At 45.5% G+C, this 19,945-nt stretch overlaps 1 protein-coding gene across 2 annotated transcripts in view; it reads right to left on the reverse strand.

Annotated features, from left to right (window-relative positions):
* RELL1 (RELT like 1) overlaps positions 1 to 18,465 on the reverse strand; it is a 68,718-nt gene extending 50,253 nt beyond the window's left edge. The window contains exon 1 of one of the 2 annotated variants that reach the window (XM_032400171.1): positions 18,260 to 18,465. In XM_032400171.1, coding sequence (XP_032256062.1) covers positions 18,260 to 18,347 — 88 coding nt within the window. In that variant the 5' untranslated portion in view covers positions 18,348 to 18,465. Of the gene's footprint in view, positions 1 to 7,366; positions 9,763 to 18,259 lie in introns of those variants that run through there. The other variant, XM_032400172.1, reaches the window with a different exon arrangement.
* Positions 18,466 to 19,945: the final 1,480 nt, after the last annotated feature.

The following is a 19,945-nucleotide window of genomic DNA, read 5'->3' on the forward strand; positions in this document are numbered from 1 at the left end:
AGACAACAGAAGGCTCATCTGACCTGGCCGCACCCCAGACTGGAACAAGGTCAACTTGCCAGTATCCGCCTCGGGACACAGGCCAGGAGGCCACCAACCACAGCTCCAAGGCAGGGAAGGTGGAAGAGCCCCCAGTGGACCCCGAGCTGCAGGGTACCTCTTGGGGTCCTCAGAGAGGGGTGTAAGCAAGGGCGATGCTCACGGTTCAGGGCTCTGCAGTTCAGACCCCAGCTGAATCCCCCTCCTCCTCTTTTTCTGTCTCCCCATTCCCCTGCCTCTCCTCCATCTTTCACTACTTCCAGTGTCACCAGTGTGGGGATTTTTTAAAATTTAAAAGTCTTTGGCTACTGACAGCACTGTCGGTCTTCTGGGGAGGGGCTGGATGGCTGGAGAAGAGGAGTGAGAGACACTTTTATTTTCCCCTTCTGCACCTTTCAAATTGTAAATTATATCCAAACAAGAAAGTAATGGAATTTTTAAAAAGTTGTTTGTTTGAAGTGAACTTAACAGCAACAAAACTTCAGAAATCTAATCTTCACTTTAGATTCTTTGTGACAGGTGGCATATTTTGAAGAATGAGTTGCTACATTAAAATAATCATAATGGCAGCATTTACTGAGTGTTTGCAGCGCGCCAGGCACTGTTCTGGATGCTTCCTGGACAACGTCATTTCATTTCCACAACATCTGTAAGGTGGACCCCCTGCGCCCCACACTCTTAGCCGCTGTCTCACGGGGCCTGGAAGAGTGGTGGTGCCTTCAGTTTTATCTAGGGACACAGACCTCACAGTAACAGGTAGGTTCAACCATCAGCAGCTGATCACAGAGCTGGGCTGGAGCCCAGGTCCACATGCACCCACTATAATGCCCTTAAGCCCTACAAAGACTGCCTCTCTCCAAATGACCCTATTATGTACGATAAATATTGAAATCTGCATGCATCTTTTTTTAATGTAAAAATCTTCTTCACGAAAAATGATTAAAACCAGCTAGAGCAAGATGAAATTTGTAATAAATTCATTTTTTAAAAAAGATCTCAGGGGCACCTGGGTGGCTCAGTCGTTAAGTGTCTGCCTTCGGCTCAGGTCATGGTCCCAGGGTCCTGGGATCAAGCCCCGCATCGGGCTCGCTGCTCGGCAGAAAGCCTGCTTCTCCCTCTCCTACTCTCCCTGCTTGTGTTCCCTCTCTCACTGTCTCTCTCTCTGTTAAATAAATAAATAAAATCTTTAATAAATAAATAAATAAATAAATAATCTCAGCAGCGTAAAATTACCCAATATTAATTTTTCACTGCAAAAGCAAAAGATCACTCTAAAGTATAATGCTGTTTTGCCCTTCCATAAACTGCGAAGGGGAAACGAAAATGTTTTCCTGTTGAAAACCATCTTGCTCACAGAGGTATGTTTTCACATTATTACTAAGTATTGTACTTAGAAGCAATTCCATAGTTGACACAAACATAATATGTAACTAATGTGTTAGTTACATGGCATCTACAAGTCTTATCACCGGGACATAAAACTGCAATCAAAGTTAGGAAACCCAAATGTGACAAAGAACTCACAAGAAGAGGCGCCTGGGGGGCTCAGTCAGTTAAGCGTCTGCCTTCAGCTCAGATCATGGTCTCAAGGTTCCTGGGATCGAGCCCCATGTCTGGCTTCCTGCTCAGTGGGGAGTCTGCTTCTCCCTCTGCCTCTGCCCCTCGCCCTGCTCATGCTCTTTCTCTCTCTTTCTCTCTCTCTCTCAAATACATAAATAAAACGGTTAAAAAAAAAAAGAACTCACAGAAAAACCCTGGTTTAAGTCAAACACACTTGTCTCCCCAAGTGGAGGGGAGGGCGTCCTGTTTTTGCACCTCTTCATCCCTCTCACAGTTCTGGAACACAGTGCCGAGCCCCTTAACCATTTGCTACATGGAACCTGTGAAACTGGGAAAGCAGACTCTATCCCCTTCCAGAAGGGCTCCTGGGTAATTGAGTGTCCAGTTTGCCTGTAACTTGATCAGCAGTTTGGTCAAGATGCTATTTGTAGGACAGAATGTCCAGTGTACTTACATACCCATTTGCCAAATACTGACAGTTTTTAAAAAACAGAAAGATTATTTTCAGAGCTGGATAACTGATATAGCTTGTAGCTTTACACACTTGTTGGGTAAGCTTTCTGAAAGATGTTAATATACCAGCAAGCCCCTGTGCTCATTGAAATCAACAGAAGGTTGCCGTTAGCAAAGATTCAAAAGAAGGCCGCAAATAGCAGCACATTCCTAAACCCAGCTTGGGGAATTGGCCCTCAACTAGATTTTCATGGGACTCCACTACATTCCAAACTGCTAGATCCGTAAAGGGACGATAAATTAGGAGAGGCGTTTACATACCCTTACCAGAGCCACTGCCCACTTTTCACAAGGTTGCAATTCCTAACAGATCTGTTCGTGTACATTCCTCGCAAGAGGCCAAGCAGGGACAAGGTTAGAAATTATTCAAACTATGGGGGAAAGCTAACAGCAAGTGTCAGGACGAAACCACCAAATAGGAAGAAGAGGACAAGCCCAGCTGGCCTGTTTCCAGCAGAAACAGCAAGAGCGAGGGTGAGGGAAGGGGGTCCCTTAGGAACCACTGACTCCTCCAGCAAGTTCCAACGAGGGAGCTGGCATAGAGGACCAGGCCTCCGGGATCTAGGTCCCTGGTTTCTGGTACAACCCGCCCCTGCCAAGGTCGGAGTTCAGCCAAGTAGTTTCCATCGTGCAAGCAGAAGACAACACAAACTAACCACGGGGGAAAACAACGGGGTGTTGCTGAGCCGGCTGGAGCTAAGCAAGGGCTTCAAGGAGGAAGACCAGCAGAGGGAGCGAGGCAGAGAGACTGATTCTCCTGTGGTCATCCACTCTATCCCCAACTGCTAAGAGCAGCGGGCATTTACTGAGAGCTTATTATGTGCCAGGCGTCTTTACTCCCATTATCTTTTTTCTTTAATTGTCATGATTCTGAGATAGGTGCTATGACCAAACCCATTTTAGAAATGTGGACATGAAAGAACGAAATATTGAAGTCAAGGTCACTCATCTGGGGAATGGCCAGGATCTGAACCAAGGTCTGCGGCAAAGCTGCTCCCTAGAAAGAAGCAAAAGCAGGAACCAGCTTGTTCTCAGCTGCACTGTGTTCATTCAACTTGCTTCTTAGCTCTCTGTGACCCCAGGTAAGTCAATTCAAGTCCCTGTGCCTCAGTTTCCTCATCCCTAAAATGCAGATAATAAGAGAATCGTTTCTAAGCATTAAATGAGATGAACTCGGGTTTACCCATCTGCCTAGCACAGAGTAAGTGCCCAGTGAATGTTAGTTTTTTATCGCTGCCACGATCAACTCAGCCGGGGACACGAAACCGACTCGTAGGAAAAGGCGCAAACCCCAGGAGCCGCACCGGAGGAGTCCGTGTTAAATGTGGGGGACTGAATCACTGCACAAGCCGCGCAGGTGAGGAGCACCTGCCACCACGGGGCTCCCGACGCAGCACCGCGGGGCGCCGCCACCCCCGCCCCCCCGGAGCCCCCATGCGCGCCCCGCGCTTGCCTTCCTTCCAGGAACAGGAAGAGGAGCATGATTAAACAGAAAGCTACAAAAAGTCCTCAACACAGGATTTTCCCATTAGTCACACTTGGGCAGGCAGGGTTCCTGCAAGCCAGGCACGTGGCCGGCCTCCTGGGAACACGGGAAGCGGGAAGCCACGATGAGTGAATGTGGAGCACCGAGGTCGCGACCCGGTTGAAGTCCTCCCATGTGAAGCCTCCCCAAGTGCCACGAGAGAAAGAGCAAAGCCAAGGGGGGGCTAGGAGACAAAATACCATCACTTTGCAAAAAGGCAAAGGAGGGAAAGAGTAAACAGAAGTAATGAGGAAAACCCTAGACACAGAGAAGCTGAGTTTAAGGGCAAGACACCATGTGAAGGTCACTAGCACAAAACTCAAACAAGAACTCTGAAAACCAGCCCCAAGGCTTAGACCCAAGGAAAAGTACTATTAATAACAGTCACGTATTTGTGCATACTTTGTATAAATACCATTCCGAGTACGATAGAGATGAACTCATTTAACCCTTACAATCACCCTATGAAGGGTGCTATTTGTTTCCGCTCCATTTTGCAGATATGAAAAGTAGAGCACAAAGAGGTGAAGTAACTTGCATCATGTCACAGAACTGGCAAGCAGCTCACCTAAGATTTTAATCGAGGCAGCCGGTCCCCAGAACACAATACTCTGGGCTCTATGGCCTCTGACGTGTGAGTTAACAGTTCTGATATTAAGTAAAGTTCCACGAAATGGGATTACCCATAGCTCATCTCTAGTTGAGTTAGAGTCTTAAGTAGAAAATCTATGGGTAATCATTAACTCATCTAATTCAATAATAAATCTAGAATGACAGAATGGTTTTTCCTAATGAGCCAATCATTGGGAAGGAAAATGCATTTAAATTATTTATATTCTCTAAGTCAATCTATTTTTTTTTTTTTTGGTGTCAAGTACTAAATTCAAAATAAAATTCCTGCTATCATTTATAAAAAGCAAAATCAAAAAGCCATGCTGATCCACATTTAACACTGTTATAATTGTTGATTACTCGGAAATCCTAAACTTCCCTTTGACTTTTAAAACAATAGAAACAATCGTGTGAAGGGACCAGATCTGCCATATCCCTTTGTCTAAAGTTATATCAATTGTAAATGAAAACATTAAGTGAAAAAAATAAATAAAAGCAGGATTTTGAGCTAACATGATCCCAGTTTTATTGCAAAAAAAGATAGCAAAATGTTTACACTAGTTATCTCTGTGTGGTAAGACTGTAAGTTAATTTTCTTTTTAATGTTTTGTATCTTTTGTCGGTAGAACATGGGAAGTACCTTTTTCTTTTTCTACTCCTTGAATTTTCTAAAATATCTTGATGATAATCACTACAGTTGTTTTTTTAAAACTACAGATAAAAAATCAGTAAGAAACCTTCATTACTATTAGTTTGAACCATATGAAACTATTGTCACTATAAGTCAAAAGTAGTCAAATATTGGTGATTTCATAATCATAACAGTAATTTTAATTAATTAAATTAATTAAAAGTAATTAATTAATAGTAATATTAATGCTGTAGAGGTAACCATAATTCTGGAAATCCCCGAGTAAGGAAACTACTCGTAAGTGCAATCCCTAATATTTATATACTAGGTATTTCCACTGACTGGAGGCAGAGACAATGCTATGAAATCTTTGAGTTACACCACAGGACAGAAGGGTCAAAGAAAACCACACAGTGGTATAACTTCTACTTTATTACACTCTAAAACACAATGTAAGTTCGTAAACAATTAAAGCACTGGCCTGATAATTTCTTTTCTTTCCCCCTATATTTCTTTTAATGCCTTCTGAGTCCTTATCTAAATAGTAAACCACCAAAATTTCAAAGAGAGTCCTCCAAGCATAACGTTTTAATATCATGAGTTGGTTTTTCCAAACAGGAAAGACTTGACTATTTCATTTTCCAACAACCAATTCTCCATCAGCAACTGGGTGTCCTACAATTCAGTTCAGTTCTGATCCCAACCACTGGAGCTAGTCCCAACCCCATAGGTTGAAGGGCTCAGTCCCACAAGACTGCCCCCACTTCAGCCACCGGCTGCAAATGGTGTCCCCAGGCTAACCAATGACAAATTCAGGGATTTCCATGCTCTTCCTCAGGTTCGCCAATTTTCTAGAATAACTCACAGAACTCGGGAAAACTCTAACACTTAGGATTACAGTTTGATTATAAACGATATGACTCAGGAAGAGCCAAATGAAAGAGACGCACAGGGCAAAGTATGGGGGGCGGGGGCTGTGTGCGGTGCTTCCGTGCTTTCTCTGGACATACCACCCTCCCAGCACATCCCTAAATTCCAAGTTTTTATGGAAGTTTCTCACATAGGCATGCTTAAGTCAGTGGCCATGGATTAATTCAATCACCAGTCCCTCTTCCTTCCCTGAAATGAGAGGATGGGACTGAAAGTTCCAACCCTTGAATCCTGTTGTTGGTTCCTCTGGCAAACAGCCCTCATCCGGAAGCTATCTAGGGGCCCAAGAGTCATCCATTAGCATAAACTCAGGTATAATAAAGGACTCATCATGAATAACAAAAGACACTCCTAGGGTTTTAGGAGTTCTGTGCCAGGAACCAGGGACAAATATGTTTTATTATTCCACACTGACTCGAAGTCTAGAGTCTTTGCTCATTTATATATCAAGATACAGCACTGAACAGCATAGAAAAGATCAACTATTTTATCATATGGTTGAAGCAAAAGAATTCTCTTTCTCTTTGTCTCCCCCCTTCCCACTCCCACCCAGGAACTAAGTCACACCACATCCATTGTCTAGAAACTACCATTTGCGTAACATGTAGGTGCCTAACGTACACTAGTACTTTCAAGCAGATTATTTCCCTCTCCCTAAATCAACTTGGTCACGTTGTTGTAAAAAAACCAAGGGACGGAAGAAAACGGACTTGCCAGAAATGACAAGGAGATGAAGCCCTTAGCCAAGCAGCGTTTTCGAAATCACCCCAGTGCTGATCTGCAGGTTTTATTTAAAGACACTGCTCTATACACTGATGGCCAACACGCCTCCCCCCCACGACCTCAAGGGAAGAGAAAACAATGAGAACCTGACCAACAATAGGGGGAAAGAAACAGAAATGCACAACATTCTTCTGAGAATAAATGCTTAACGATTAAGAATTCAGGAGTCAAGCTGATTTGTACAATGTCAGAGGATTTACTGTAACAGAACACAAATACACAATTAGCTAGCTTTCACCATTAATGAACTTTTCCTGACCCTTACACCATCAAGACTACATGCTGCTCTTACTTCATGATTCCGGTTTCCCAGCACTCCTTAAACTTTGAAAAACTGTTTCTCTCTGATGTCATAGATATTAATTAAACCTATACACTATGTGTCGTATTTCTATCACTGACCAAGAACTATGTTATTCATTTTATATGCCAAACAATTCTGAGATGCATAAAGAACAGATAGTCTCCTCAGCCCTGTCCCCACCTCTTGGCCCTCCCCTCCCCCCATCTCTCTGTCTCTGTCTGTTTCTCTGTCTCTCCAAAGCAGCAACTTAGAAACAACAAGAAGGAACAGCAATATCGGCTGCTTTGCTGAGGTACTGGGGCCATGTCTCAAACTCAGGACTTTACTGAGCTCAGCCTCTGGGGCTCTGCCATCACATCCCAGTGCCTGGGGGCCCCCCTTCCGGTCCCCCATCCTCCACTCCACCCAGCCTTAGGCGCCCACTGCCTACACAATAAAGTGCACAGTTTCTGGAGCTCCACAGCCTCACCTCAGCCTCCCATCTGCAATTTTCACTGAGGAATCCTCCGTTCATACCGGGTCTGCACTGACTTGTCCTGTCCTGCCTCCACACCTTTGCACAGGCTGTTCCTTGTGCTAGCCATGCCGCCCCTCCACTCCCTTTAGGGTCCGCTGACAACACCAGGCTTTCGGCATGTTGAAGTCCCTTCCACCTCTCCTATCGGAAGGCAACTCCCTCTTCTGGGATCCCATACAGCATTTTGTAGTTCTTGGATTGTACCAAACTCATTCTCCATTATTCTACAGTGATTTGTATTCAGAGCTTATCTTTCCCTTCTGAATCTCAAGTTTGCGGAGGACAGAAACCAAGCTTGTTTTGTTCAGTTTTTTTAATTTTACATACCTACACAATACCTAATAGTATCTCAAGTAAGGCCCTTTGTTTTTTCATGAATCGCACGCTGCCTGTAGGGAATAGCTACCTGTTTCACCTGCAAAGGTTATATTAAGACACGAACTTGGCAATCCTGCGTATGAAATAGATTTTTCCCTCGGAACCCTGCTTCCTGGCTCCATCACCTAGCTTCCAGCAATCTTCAATGCCTCTTGTTTCTAGCCACGCTTGTTTTGTGTTTTGCCTTTAATGGAGGAGGGTGAGGAGGTTGGAAAGAATTGAGGAAGCTGCAAAGGAATTAAGGCTCCCCATGCATACAGCACACACATGCGAAGAAAAATGAAGGAATGCCTGTTCATGAGCCATCTGCCAGTTCACCAATGCCAGGAAATCCCAGGCTGCTGTTTGTATCACGTAGATAATTCACACGATTGTGTTGGAGACTTCCAGCCATGAAGAGCTGTTAGAACGTTTGAAAATTAGCACTGCTGAGTTATATCGTGAGACAGAAAGCCCCGTGAATTCTTCAAGCTTCCACCCCTTACAGGAATGTCACAAAAGCACGTTATGTCTGTATTTAAGCACGGGGGAGGAAGGATGTTGCCGATATTGAAAAGGATTTTTTGTTTGTTTGGTTTTAACTCTACCTATCACGTGACATTTTATGTATGGGTTCTTTATAAATCTTCAACCACTCAGCTAAACCCCTCTGGCCTGTTAAGAAGGGTAATGGCATAATTGTCTAATTTGTGTCCTTTTAGGAAACTGAAGTCCATTTTTCCTTAATATCCCCCTCATGCTAAAACTTTTTAAAAATTCATTTATAAACCTAATGACATGTAAACTGAATTACTCCATTCAAAGATTTACTCTTAAAGCAAAAAGGACAATTCCTAAAGAATTCCTTGGAAAACAGCCCATTTTCCACTAAAAAGCAAAACCTGCATTCAATTTCTGATGCCTTCATTTCCTTTAAGTAGATGGGCCTATGGTGAAAAAGTTAAAAAAAAGAAAAAGATTAAATATACAACCTTCCTTGTAGCTGTGGTGCTGAGCACACAGTGCATACAACTTCACATAATAACAATAGAGGACATTTGAGAACAAGGAACATCCATTTAGCTGTGGTTTCCCCTCATCCGTGACGTGAGTGAGACATTTCACTTCTCTTCATCTTGGTGAACCCTCAGTAAATGCGTTTCCTCATCTCTGCGAGACCGAGACTGCAGCAGCCTGCTTCTCAGAGAGCTTGCAAGAATCTGAGCAAGCCTTGGAACAGTTGAGCATGTCTTCCACGCTCTGCTGCCCCAAGGACCGCTGGTCAGACAGACACAGTGAGAACAACTGCATAGAACTTAATGTTTAATACCACGGGATGGATGCCACGGGCCTTCATGGACTCTGCGCATCCATTCCCAGGAGATAAAATCAGAGGGAAAACCTAGGGAAGGTTTCTTGGGAGTGCTACCCTTGATCTCAGCTTGAACGATGGGGGGAGAACAGGATGTGGACAGCGCGGAAGAAGGGAGGGATTTCCTGGTTAAGAGACCCACTGCCCCCTATTTCTTCCACCTCTTACCTCCCCACTCAAGTATGATACTCCAGCAGCATCACCTGGGAGACGTATGAGGAGAGCAAATCCTCCGGTCCCTTCCCACCTCTACTGTCACACGCTCTGGGGTGGGGCCCAGTGATCCATCTATGTTTTAACCAGACTTCTCACCTCCTCTCTTCCATTGACCACTCGTTCTCTTCACCTCGCTAATGCCAACATTTCTACCAGGATCAGCTTAAACTTCATTTCCTCCCGAAAGTCTTGCTCAACCTGTACTAGACTCTCTCATCCCACCCCCAGCCCCAGGTTAGGTACTTGGGCCACGTGCCAAACATACTAAAGACACTTTATCATTATTGCCTGTTTTACCACCTTCCCAGAGAACCTGCTAGCTCCATAAAGGCACAGACTGAGTCTATTTTGTTCACATCACTTCATCCCCAGTGCCTTGCGCACGGTAAGGCATTTTACTAACATTTGCTGAATTAATAAATATATCAAAGCACCGTCCCGTGAAACAAAGGCATAAAAGAAAGATATAAAGTATTATGGAACATGACAGACACACATTAATAGATGCCTTTGGTGCCCTGGTTCTAGAAACACAACTGAATTTAGTTCACCTTTGAAAACAGATTCGTGAATGGATTTGGGTTTTGAAAACTTTTGCTTTGAAAATTTTCATTAACACTTCCAAACATATCAATGTCCTACCATACTTACCCGATGAAGCAGTACTTGCTTACTTTTATCGTCATTCTTTTTTTTCACAATGACCAGATTTTTGCACCTCAGGCCTGGGGAACAATATGGCCCATAGAAACCGGCAGACAAAACAGCCTCTTATTAATTCGAGAAGGGACGGAGAGGGGAGACTATAGCTAACGTTTGTGGGTGAATACTGGAAAGCCTAACCCTTCACTTTATTGTAAACAAAAAGCCAAGTCAGACACCTGGATTCCAACTCTGGCTTCCTTCCTTCCAGTATTTAAGTGTCTGCTCTGTTCTAGGTCCTGTGCTTGGATCTTAGCCGTGGACAGTGCCCAAGACACATACACAGGCCCTCTCCTCACCAGGCCTAATGGTCTGCTCCCCCACTACAGGCTAATGCTGTTCCTGACTCCCACAGGCCACTGAACTCCTCGGGGCTCGGTTTCCCCATCTGCAAAGAGAGCGGGTTAATTACAAGATGACCACCAAAATCCCCTCTGACTGTAACTAAGGTTTTACAGCTAAAAACACCACAATCTCTCCATAAGTCAGTTAGCCTCAGTCATGCATCTCAAGTCCTGTTTACCCAGATCCAGAGAGCTGGGAAACCAGCATGAGGATCAAGTGCAAATGTAGACCAAGGAGCCTTATCAGAAGCAGCAGAACTAGGGCCTCTTCAATGGAGAGCCAGCTTTAACACAATGGGAAGAGTCCTAGACCGAGTAAAGGAACCTGCTTAAGTCCTGGCTAGGCCAACTGAGTGTCCTCAATTCTAAATAAGCTTTGAGGAGATGGTCAAGTTTCCTTCCAGCCCCTAATGCTACAGAATTCTACTTCCTCATTCCAGTATGTGTTTTTCCTAGCACCACCAAGCAATAATTATATCCTGAGGCTATTTACCTGGATAGAGCATCAGATCCCACAAGTTAAGGGCTCAGTCCTACAAGCCTGCCCATCCCCTCACCTTGGATGCCAATTCCAAGTCCAGGTTGTCACCTTGTGCTTCTGATCCACAGGCTATAAATCAGAGGTTCCCATAACTCCACACTTGGGTGCAATTAATTTGCTGAAGCGGCTCACAACACTGAGAGAAACATTTGACTTACCGGCTCACCGGTTTCTTAGAAAAGATATAACTCTGGAACAACCAGATAGGAGAGACACATATGGTAAGGTATGAGGAAAGGATGCGGAATGTCCACGCTTTCTAAATGCGCTACTCTCCACACACCTCCAGGCATTCACCAACCCAGAAGTTCATCCAGTCTTGTTGTTCAAAAGTTTTTTTAAAGCACTTAATCAGAAGCTCTCCCCCCTAACTCTTCCCCTTCCCAGAGGTTGGTGGGTGAGGCTGAAAGTTCCAGTCCTCTAACCACATGACCTTTCAGAGGACCAGCCCCATCTTGAGGCTACCTAGGGTACCACCCTGAGTCCAGAGCATCCCCTCTAAGGGGGCTCCTCATGAATCACAAAAGACACTCCTACCACTTGGGAACTTCTAAGGGTTTGAGGAACTTTGTGCCAGGAACTGGGGGCAAAGACTAAATATATTTCTTATTAAACCACATTCATCATAAGATTTACTTCAATGCAACATTCACTAGTCAGCAATGATAAGAGGAACAATGATCAGTCCAACCCTGAATAATCACAAAGTATGTCAGGAGGATGATCACATCAAATCCTAGGAGAACACTGTCAAAATTCTGTGACTATACTTTTGGATCGACTGGCTAGAGAGAACCAGATAATTGATGAATCTTCCAGAACTCCTCTGAAACAAAGTGTCACATTCTACCCTTATAAAGGCAATGGTTTTTTTCCTTTCGTCTTTCTCTCCTTCCTTGCCTAATTTTGGTAGCTAATGGCTCAGCCCCACATATCCCACGCATCGCAAGAGAACTCCCTGCCAAGCCCACTGGTCCCTATTCCTCCCCCCTTGAGGCCTCAGGTGCTCCCAACATTGCTTCCTCAGCCCCCACCCCTGTCCTTACACAACCAGCCTCAGTGGGAGCTGGGAAGCTAGATGAGATAGGGGATGCCTCAGGCAATAGCAGAGGACCTGAAAGGAAAATGCTGGAGCATTTAGAAAGTTTGTCTCACCGGATAGTGCTGGTAGGTTAGTATTTGGTTCAGGACAAAATAATAATATACTTTCTTCGTACTTACTATGTGCCAAACACTGTGCCATGAACTCTCATGTTTTAGAGCTCATGTAATTGTCACAACAACCCCACATTTTCTCCCTAATACAGATGAGGAAAGCGGTTCAGATTTTTCCCCTCCGTACAACGGCATTTTATTTAGTGGTGGGAATGCATACACACAGGAGCATGCAAACCGAATGACGGGAGGGGAGAGTCGATACAGCTGCAGCTGTTTAGAACCCTGGGATGAGCAGGGGGCCCCTGGGTGGCTCAGCCAGTTACGTGTCTGCCTTCGGCTCAGGTCATGATCCCGGGGTCCTGGGTTCGAGCCCCACATCAGGCTCCCAGCTCAGTGGGGAGCCTGCTTCTCCCTCTCCTCCCAGCTTGTGCTCTCTCTCCCTATCTCTCTCTCTCTCAAATAAATAAATAAAATCTTAAAAAAAAAAAAAGAAAGAAAGAAAGAATCCTGGGATGAGGAAAGACAAGAAGGTGGGGGCCTTGGGGGATGGCGAAGGCACAACAGAAAACCAGTTGCCGTGAGTTCCACAGTTTGGCAAAAGGATTCTCAAGGTGAGATGACCGGCAGCGAAACTCAGTTTGCCTGGGGTATCTGCCACTTTCTATCCATCCCTCCCTCCCCAAAAAGTCCCTGGGCAGATTCTGGCTTTTTCCCCCTTACAAAGAGAGCCATGTCAGTAACTGGCAGAGGAGAAACGGAGCCCAACTTCTCCATAAAGTTGCCATTATAGGGGGCATCCATCCCCAAAGCCACCGAGAAAAGAGAAAACCTCAGCTTTGCCCAGGTATCTTTATTTTAGCAGATTCCACACTAGGATACCAAAATAGTGCTTCTTTTCATGAGGTACCACTCATTTGAGGAGTTACTTTTCTCCATAGGATATTTTACTATTTTAAGCAGTTGTACATTTGGCTGCCCACAGACAAGAACAAATGAGTCATGGAGAGGAAATGCAGGACCAAAATCCTTTCCCTGAAAACCTGGAGGTCAGATGTGCCTCGAAATTCAGACTTTGTAGATTTTAGAAAGGTAATGCAATGCATTTAGCACACATTATGTAACACTCCAAAATCAAATTTATTGAGATTACTGCAGCAAAATTTAGTAATACTCGAACTAAGTGAAATGAATACGTACTACAGAATCTTATATTGGTTCTGGTTAGGTTTTACCACCAATGGGGTATGCAAAAAAGCCTCAAAAACTTGGTGTTCAGAGCTTTTCTGACTTCAGACTTGTCCAAAAGGGATTACAGGCATGTGCAAATGGCTCAAATACTAGAAAACATAGTCAACCTACCAGTAATCAAAGACATACAAATTAAAACAATCAAGGTACCACTATTTGCCTTATAAATTAGCAAATGTGTTTTTCTGAGACAATGCCAACAGTTTGAAAACTGAGTCCTTCGACACTGCTGTGAGCAGTAAACTGGGACAACCTTCAGACCACCGATAGTGGTGTCATCAATGGCCTCAAAAACATGAATACCTTTGACCCCAACACCGCCTTTCCAAGAACTCCTTTTCCATGGACATCATCGATATCTAGACAAAGCTTTACACACAGACATTCACTGAAACAATTCATTTGAGGGGCGCCTGGGTGGCTCAGTCGGTTAAGCGTCTGCCTTCGGCTCAGGTCATGATCCCAGGGTCCTGGGATCGAGCCCTGTGTGGGGTCAGGAGGCGGGCTCCCTGCTCAGTGGGGAGTCTGCTTCTCCTTCTGCCTCTGCCCCTCCCCCCACTCATGCTCTTTCACTCTCTCTCAAATAAATAAAATTTTTAAAATTTTCAAAAATAACCTAATTCATTCGAAAATTCAAATTCAATTAAAAATAACTAGCAACAACTGAAATCTAAAACAGAGTCACAAAATCAGTGAATCCATACAATAAAATATTATGCAGCAATTTTTTGAGTAGGTAGGGAAATGGAGAGACTTCACATATAATATTAAATGAAAAACACAGGATCGGGGTGCCTGGGTGGCTCAGTCGGTTAAGCGTCTGCCTTCGGCTCAGGTCATGTTCCCAAGGTCCCTGCTCATTGGGGAGCCTGCTTCTCCCTCTCCCTCTGCTGCTCTCCCTGCTTGTGCGCGCTTGCTCTCTCTCTCTCAAGTAAATAAATAAAATCTTTAAAAAAAAGAAGAAAGAAAAACACAGGATACAAAATTATATTTGCATTATGATCTTATCCAAGCAAAAAATAGAGAGAAAACTAGAAGGAAATACACTAACAGTGGCGAGTGCCTTGGAGTAACAAGACCAAAGGGTAATTGTCTCCCCTTTAAATCTTTAAATCTTTGGGAGAATTTTCCAAAAGGACCAAGAGCACTGTATTTTAGCTGAAGGGAAATGGAAAAAGAAGGCCTGTCTACATAACTCCCAGTCAATGGCAGCAAATTCATGAATCTGAGGTGCCACTCTGGGCTTTTAGAAACGTACAATGAACCTATCTTTGCATAACCACCACCACCTCCAGAATGACAACCTTATAGGACGTGTGGTCTACATTTATTAGACAATTTGGCTGACATTTTAAGTCCAGCCTAATGGAAACCATGGGAAAGAAATCCAGAAAGAAACAGTACAAAGGATAAGAGATATGCTCACTGGCAGTCGGTAAGGCAGGCAACGATAGGAGCTAGCACATGCCCATTCTACAGGTAAGAAAATAGAGTCATAGACAGCCACACTCCCCGAAGTGGCAGGAGTTCTCCCTGACTTCCACTCCAGGGCTGTCTTAGAGCTTGGTGCTCTTTCCACTCTAGCTTGCCATTAGCCTATTACTTGGTGATTCTTTATAAATATCGTCGAATAAAAAGAAATTTCTCACTAGCAAGAAAACCAAAATGATTTACTAATAATAAGAACGGGCTTCAGAAGCTAACAGATCTGACTGAAGGTCAAAATCCAACTTAAATATTTCAGTGACTTTTTCAAGTTAACTTCTCAGATACCCGATTTTCTCATCTATAAACACAGGAATAAAACCACATAGCTGACAGGGTGTTGAAGAATTAAATGATCTGAATACTCAGACCAGAGCCTGCCACAAAACAGGTATAACAAACACTGCATCCTTCCTCCAAAAAGAATGAAGTGTCTACAATGAACCAACTCCAAATTCCAAGTTTAGTCCTTGTTGGCACACCAGACTCCTTATTCTCCCTGCTATCAGGAGCCCACCAAATCTTTACCAATTACTGAAGTGTCCTAAAATAATTAGAAACCACTCAACATTAACAGTTTTAACCAATGACAATTTAAATCATTTTTTGTCAGTTTTAAATAATTTCTCTTTTGTCTTAACATGTAAGTAAGCTTCAACATCAGAGCCAAATTCTTTAAAAAGTAACAATGAAATTTTTTTTCTATTGCCTGGGGCTTTGGCCTGTCTCATTTGAATTCAACTACTGAAACTCCCACATCATCTGTTTGATTAATTTCCTTTAGGGGGGCAAAAGGGGGAGAAGAGAATGAAAGGCACTTCTCAAATTTTTAATTCCTCTTTAAATTAGATTTGGGCATGGAAGTCTCAGCTCCCAGGATGCTTGCTCAAAACATTCTGTCCACTGACTATGTTATTATGTGGCTGCACAGCTTGGCTGCTACCTGGCCAAAGGAGAACCCAGAATTTAATAAAGCTTATCTTTAGCATCAGATGAGGAGTAGGAGGCTGGATGGAAGCCCACAAAACCCGAGGAGAGTGCCATTCTCTCTTCACCAGCCCCCGAACCTTTTCCACCCACTCCTTTCTAGAAGGCCGTGCCCATTGTCTGGTAGAGAAACTAATAAGCCCAAAGGTTGAGTAACCAGAAACCTTAAGGGCATAAATAAGCCAAGATGTGGAAAATCATCCCTTCTGATGCCTGTGGTATACAGTTTCGAATGTGGCTTCTAAGAGACAGAAGTTTAACGAGATCCTTCTAGCAGGCAGGAAAAGAAAGAGACATTGTCACTACCCACTGTGAAGTTACCTGTCTTTTTCTCTGCCTCCCAACTTCTGCTAACCACATGCTTACAATTTTAGGATGTCCTACACTTCCGATCTTAGAATTTCAACAAGACTGCTGAGGTTGATTTCTGTTCTATTTTCTCTCTGGGGAGAAGTGGGGTACGGTAGAGAGAATGAACTTTGGAATCAAGCAGGCTAGGTTATCAAAGATACATATAAAGATACACACACATACACACACGCTCACCTCCCACTGGTTCTGCTTCTCTGATTGAAGGCTGACTGATACATCAGCTATGTGACTGGGCCAATTATTTAACTGCTCTGGGCCTCAGTTGCCTCACCGTAAATAAGAACTTCATAGGGCTCTGAGAAATAAGTGTAGAGAAAGCATATTAATCGCCCAATTCAAAGCTTGGCATACAGCAAGCACTCAACACTGCTGCCTATTTCCTTCTTCCTACTTTCCTAAAACATTACCTACAAACATTAATACCGTCAAAGATTCCAAGAGGACCAGATGTTAGCTGGTCAGGACATCTTTTCTTCATACAGGACTCAAGTCACACGGGCACCTTTGTACTCTTTCCTTTTTAGATACTTTGTTCTTCTTCAATGGTAAACTTTCATCAAAAAACGTTGCTCTGCAATTCGATGAGAACTTTTTTCATCACATACCAAACCTGAGAGCTGAGTGTTGCTCAGAGATCCATCGAAACACAAACTTAACCGAGGAATGGACATCCCTGGCTGATGGCTGATTATATGCATCCAATGCTGATTTTTTAACAATTTTATTCCCAGGTTAAGCTATTCAAATTCTGGGGCAGCTAAGTACGGTCTACAACCCCGAGTCCAATTTGAACCTGATGATGCACCCACTTGTCTCAGCCATGAAACACGGGGTGAAAACCAAAATCTCCCATCCAGTAATACATATCACTAGCTTCCATTTCCCCAGGAGGGATGACTGAAGGAAATACGGGTCTGCTAATAAAGGCTCAGGAGACATACTCTCCATCCTGTTGCCTTCCTAACATGTTGTTTTCTGTGAAAAAGTGAAGGCCAAAGTGATAAGCCAGTTTAAACTGTAAGAGATTCAAATCTTCTCAGGAGTAAAGAGCAGTGTACGTGTTTGTATGGAGGAGATAGTCACGGTTGGAAGGCTTCCAGATGCTTATTATTTGGACGTGAAGAGGAGCCACTCAAGCTTGGGAAGGCTTGCTGATGTAAGATTCCAGGCTGTGGTAACCCCAACTGGCCAAGAAGGTATGCGTTTATTATTATTATTTAACTAGTGCTGTAAAGTGGCAATTAAGAGGGAAACCAGTGGCAAGGAATCCCTGGGGTCTACAGCCATAAAAACAAGAGTGTAAGACTGGACTTCCGTAAAAGTTACACGTCCTCTTAGATTTCAATTAAAAACTCCTGCTCCAAATTCGTCATTGAAGACAACACTTTTATGGTCTCTGCTGGTGGCTTCCTGCTCTGACCACAGAAGGTTCCTTTGTGGTGACAGGAATTGACTCAAAGAAGAAAAAAAAAATGTAAGTTTACAAACGCGCCTTCCCTTTTTCCAAGCCTGATTTATCCAGGATATGTGGGGAAGACATCTGAAAGCCCCCAAGAATCTATCAACCACTACAATTAATGAAAACTTGGAAAGGAAAGAAATGGAACTCCCCAAGGTCTTAAAATATAAAACAAAGGTGGGGGGGGAGCTACGACAGCGCACCCGGTCGCCGGTGTCGATCTTCCGCTCGCGGGGCCTTTGAGGACAAGCGCGGCAAGGGGTCCGCGGGGCTCCAAGGTGCTCAGCCTGGCGGGAAGCGCCCGGACGGAAGCCAAGACCAGGCCCGGTCCCTACACCCCGGACAGCTCAGAGGGGCGGGCTAGGGGTAACAGGTCCTCAGAGGAGCGGGCGAGAGGAGGGAAGGCGGGTCCCGGGCAAGCGGGAAGGGAGGGACGGGAGCCGTCGCCCCGCGCCGCACCCGGCCCGGCCACCCTCCAACAGCCAGATGTTCAGCGTCGGGATCCCGCGGCTCTGCCAGGGCAAGGGCAGCTCAGTGCACAGCGGGGCTGCCGTCCGGACCCCTCGCCTCCTGCCGAGCGCCCAGGCCCCGATGGGACACTCACCCGGGGCCACTAGCGGCGAACTCACGGTGCCTCCCACGAAGACAGCGGCGGCCAGGACCGCGGACCCCGAGAGTTCCCCTGGGGCCATCGCCGCGTTCCTTCGCCCTCCACCCACCGGGCGCCGCGTCCCGGGATCCAGCAGACAGTGCAGCTCGAGAGCCGGCCGCCGACGGAGTAGCAGGGCTCGGCCCCCGCGCGCTGTGAACCCCGCCCCGTACAGCACCCTCTTCTCCGGCCCCACCCACCCGGCTCGGCCCGGCCTCTCCCCGCCAAACCCCGGGCTCCGCCTGCCCGGGAGCGAGCCCCACCTGTGGCCCCGCCCTCGTCCCCGCCCATCGCGGCCTGACCCCGCCTCGCCCCGCGGCGTCCGCTTCCTTTCTAAATTCCACCGCTTCTGCGGCCGCCCGGTTAGGCCATGACCCCGCCCCTCCTGTCCCGCCCACCGAGGTCCGACCACACCTCCCTCCGGCAGCCCCGGTCACGCCCACTTCTGCCTGGTCCCGCCTCTTCTCGCCGCGCCCGCTCCGTTTCCGAGTCCGGCTTCAGCGCAGACGCGGGGATTGCGCGGGAGCTAGAGGAGCGGGCAGGTTTCCGCGGCTCATCCTGCCCTTCGCTGAGAGCAGACGGGCGGAGGAAGAGGAAGAGAGAGAGCGGGACAGGAAGCTCTAGATGACCTGACTTGACCGTCATCGGAGTGGGCATTAATTCTTTGTTGGCATTTCTATTCAGCTGGCATTCCCCTCCGTGACTGGTCCAGAGAGGGGCGCTGCGCCGTACGTGAAGCTTCACTGTTTGAAAATTGAGGAGTAAAGGCAAATCCTTTAAATTTCTTCCTATCTCCGCTTTCCTTTAAGCTGCTCCTTTTGGAGAATAAACCTATACATACCTGCAGGAACAAATTGCTTTTTTTTTTTTAAATCGTGCGCCCACATTGCCCTCTGCAAATACTTTCACGAAATAGTTCTTTAGGTACCTCGTCACTTACGATCTCCTTATATCCTCATGTCAGCTCTGTGAGGTGAGTAGTATCCCCATTCCACCGGCCGTTGAGTAAACCCACGGGACACTGTGATAAACTGGAATTAACTCGTCTTCATGGTGTTTGCTCACTGCTGTGCTCAATGACAACACACACTAAGAGTCAGAAGTGACTTTGAAGTTGAATCATCATGTGCATTGATTAGACAAGAGCCTTTGTGAGTAGTTCCCTCTTTACTGCACTTGAGAGACCCCTGAAGCCAGGTAGTCAGGCCTTCAGTAACGCTCAAGATCACAGGCATGGTGAGGGGGGTGAGGTCTGAGGGTTTTCACAGAATGGGGCTCTTCCTTGGTTTGACTGTCACCTTTCAATTTTCAAAAGAAGACTATTTATCTTCTTGTTGAGTCCTGGAAACATAGACTCTTACAAACACTGGGAATCCCCAGAAGCTTGGGCCACTACAGATAGCTGGGGCTGAAGGATGGGAGCCCCTGCCGTTGGAAGCCAGGGGCGGGCACTGTGGGTCCTGTTCAGTTGTGGGCACATCCTGCAGTCTGGCAGGTGAAGCCGTTTTATACCACCCTAAAAACTGAGAATGGCTGCAGAGGGAAAACGTCCATGTAGGTTTCTAACTTAAAAAAGGAGAGAGTCCTGGGCCTAGAAATTAAACTGTAAACTCTAAGTTGTAGCCAGAACCAGCTATATAA

This window comes from Phoca vitulina, unplaced genomic scaffold (genome assembly GCF_004348235.1).
Source record: "Phoca vitulina isolate PV1807 unplaced genomic scaffold, GSC_HSeal_1.0 scaffold3, whole genome shotgun sequence".
NCBI lineage: Eukaryota > Metazoa > Chordata > Mammalia > Carnivora > Phocidae > Phoca > Phoca vitulina.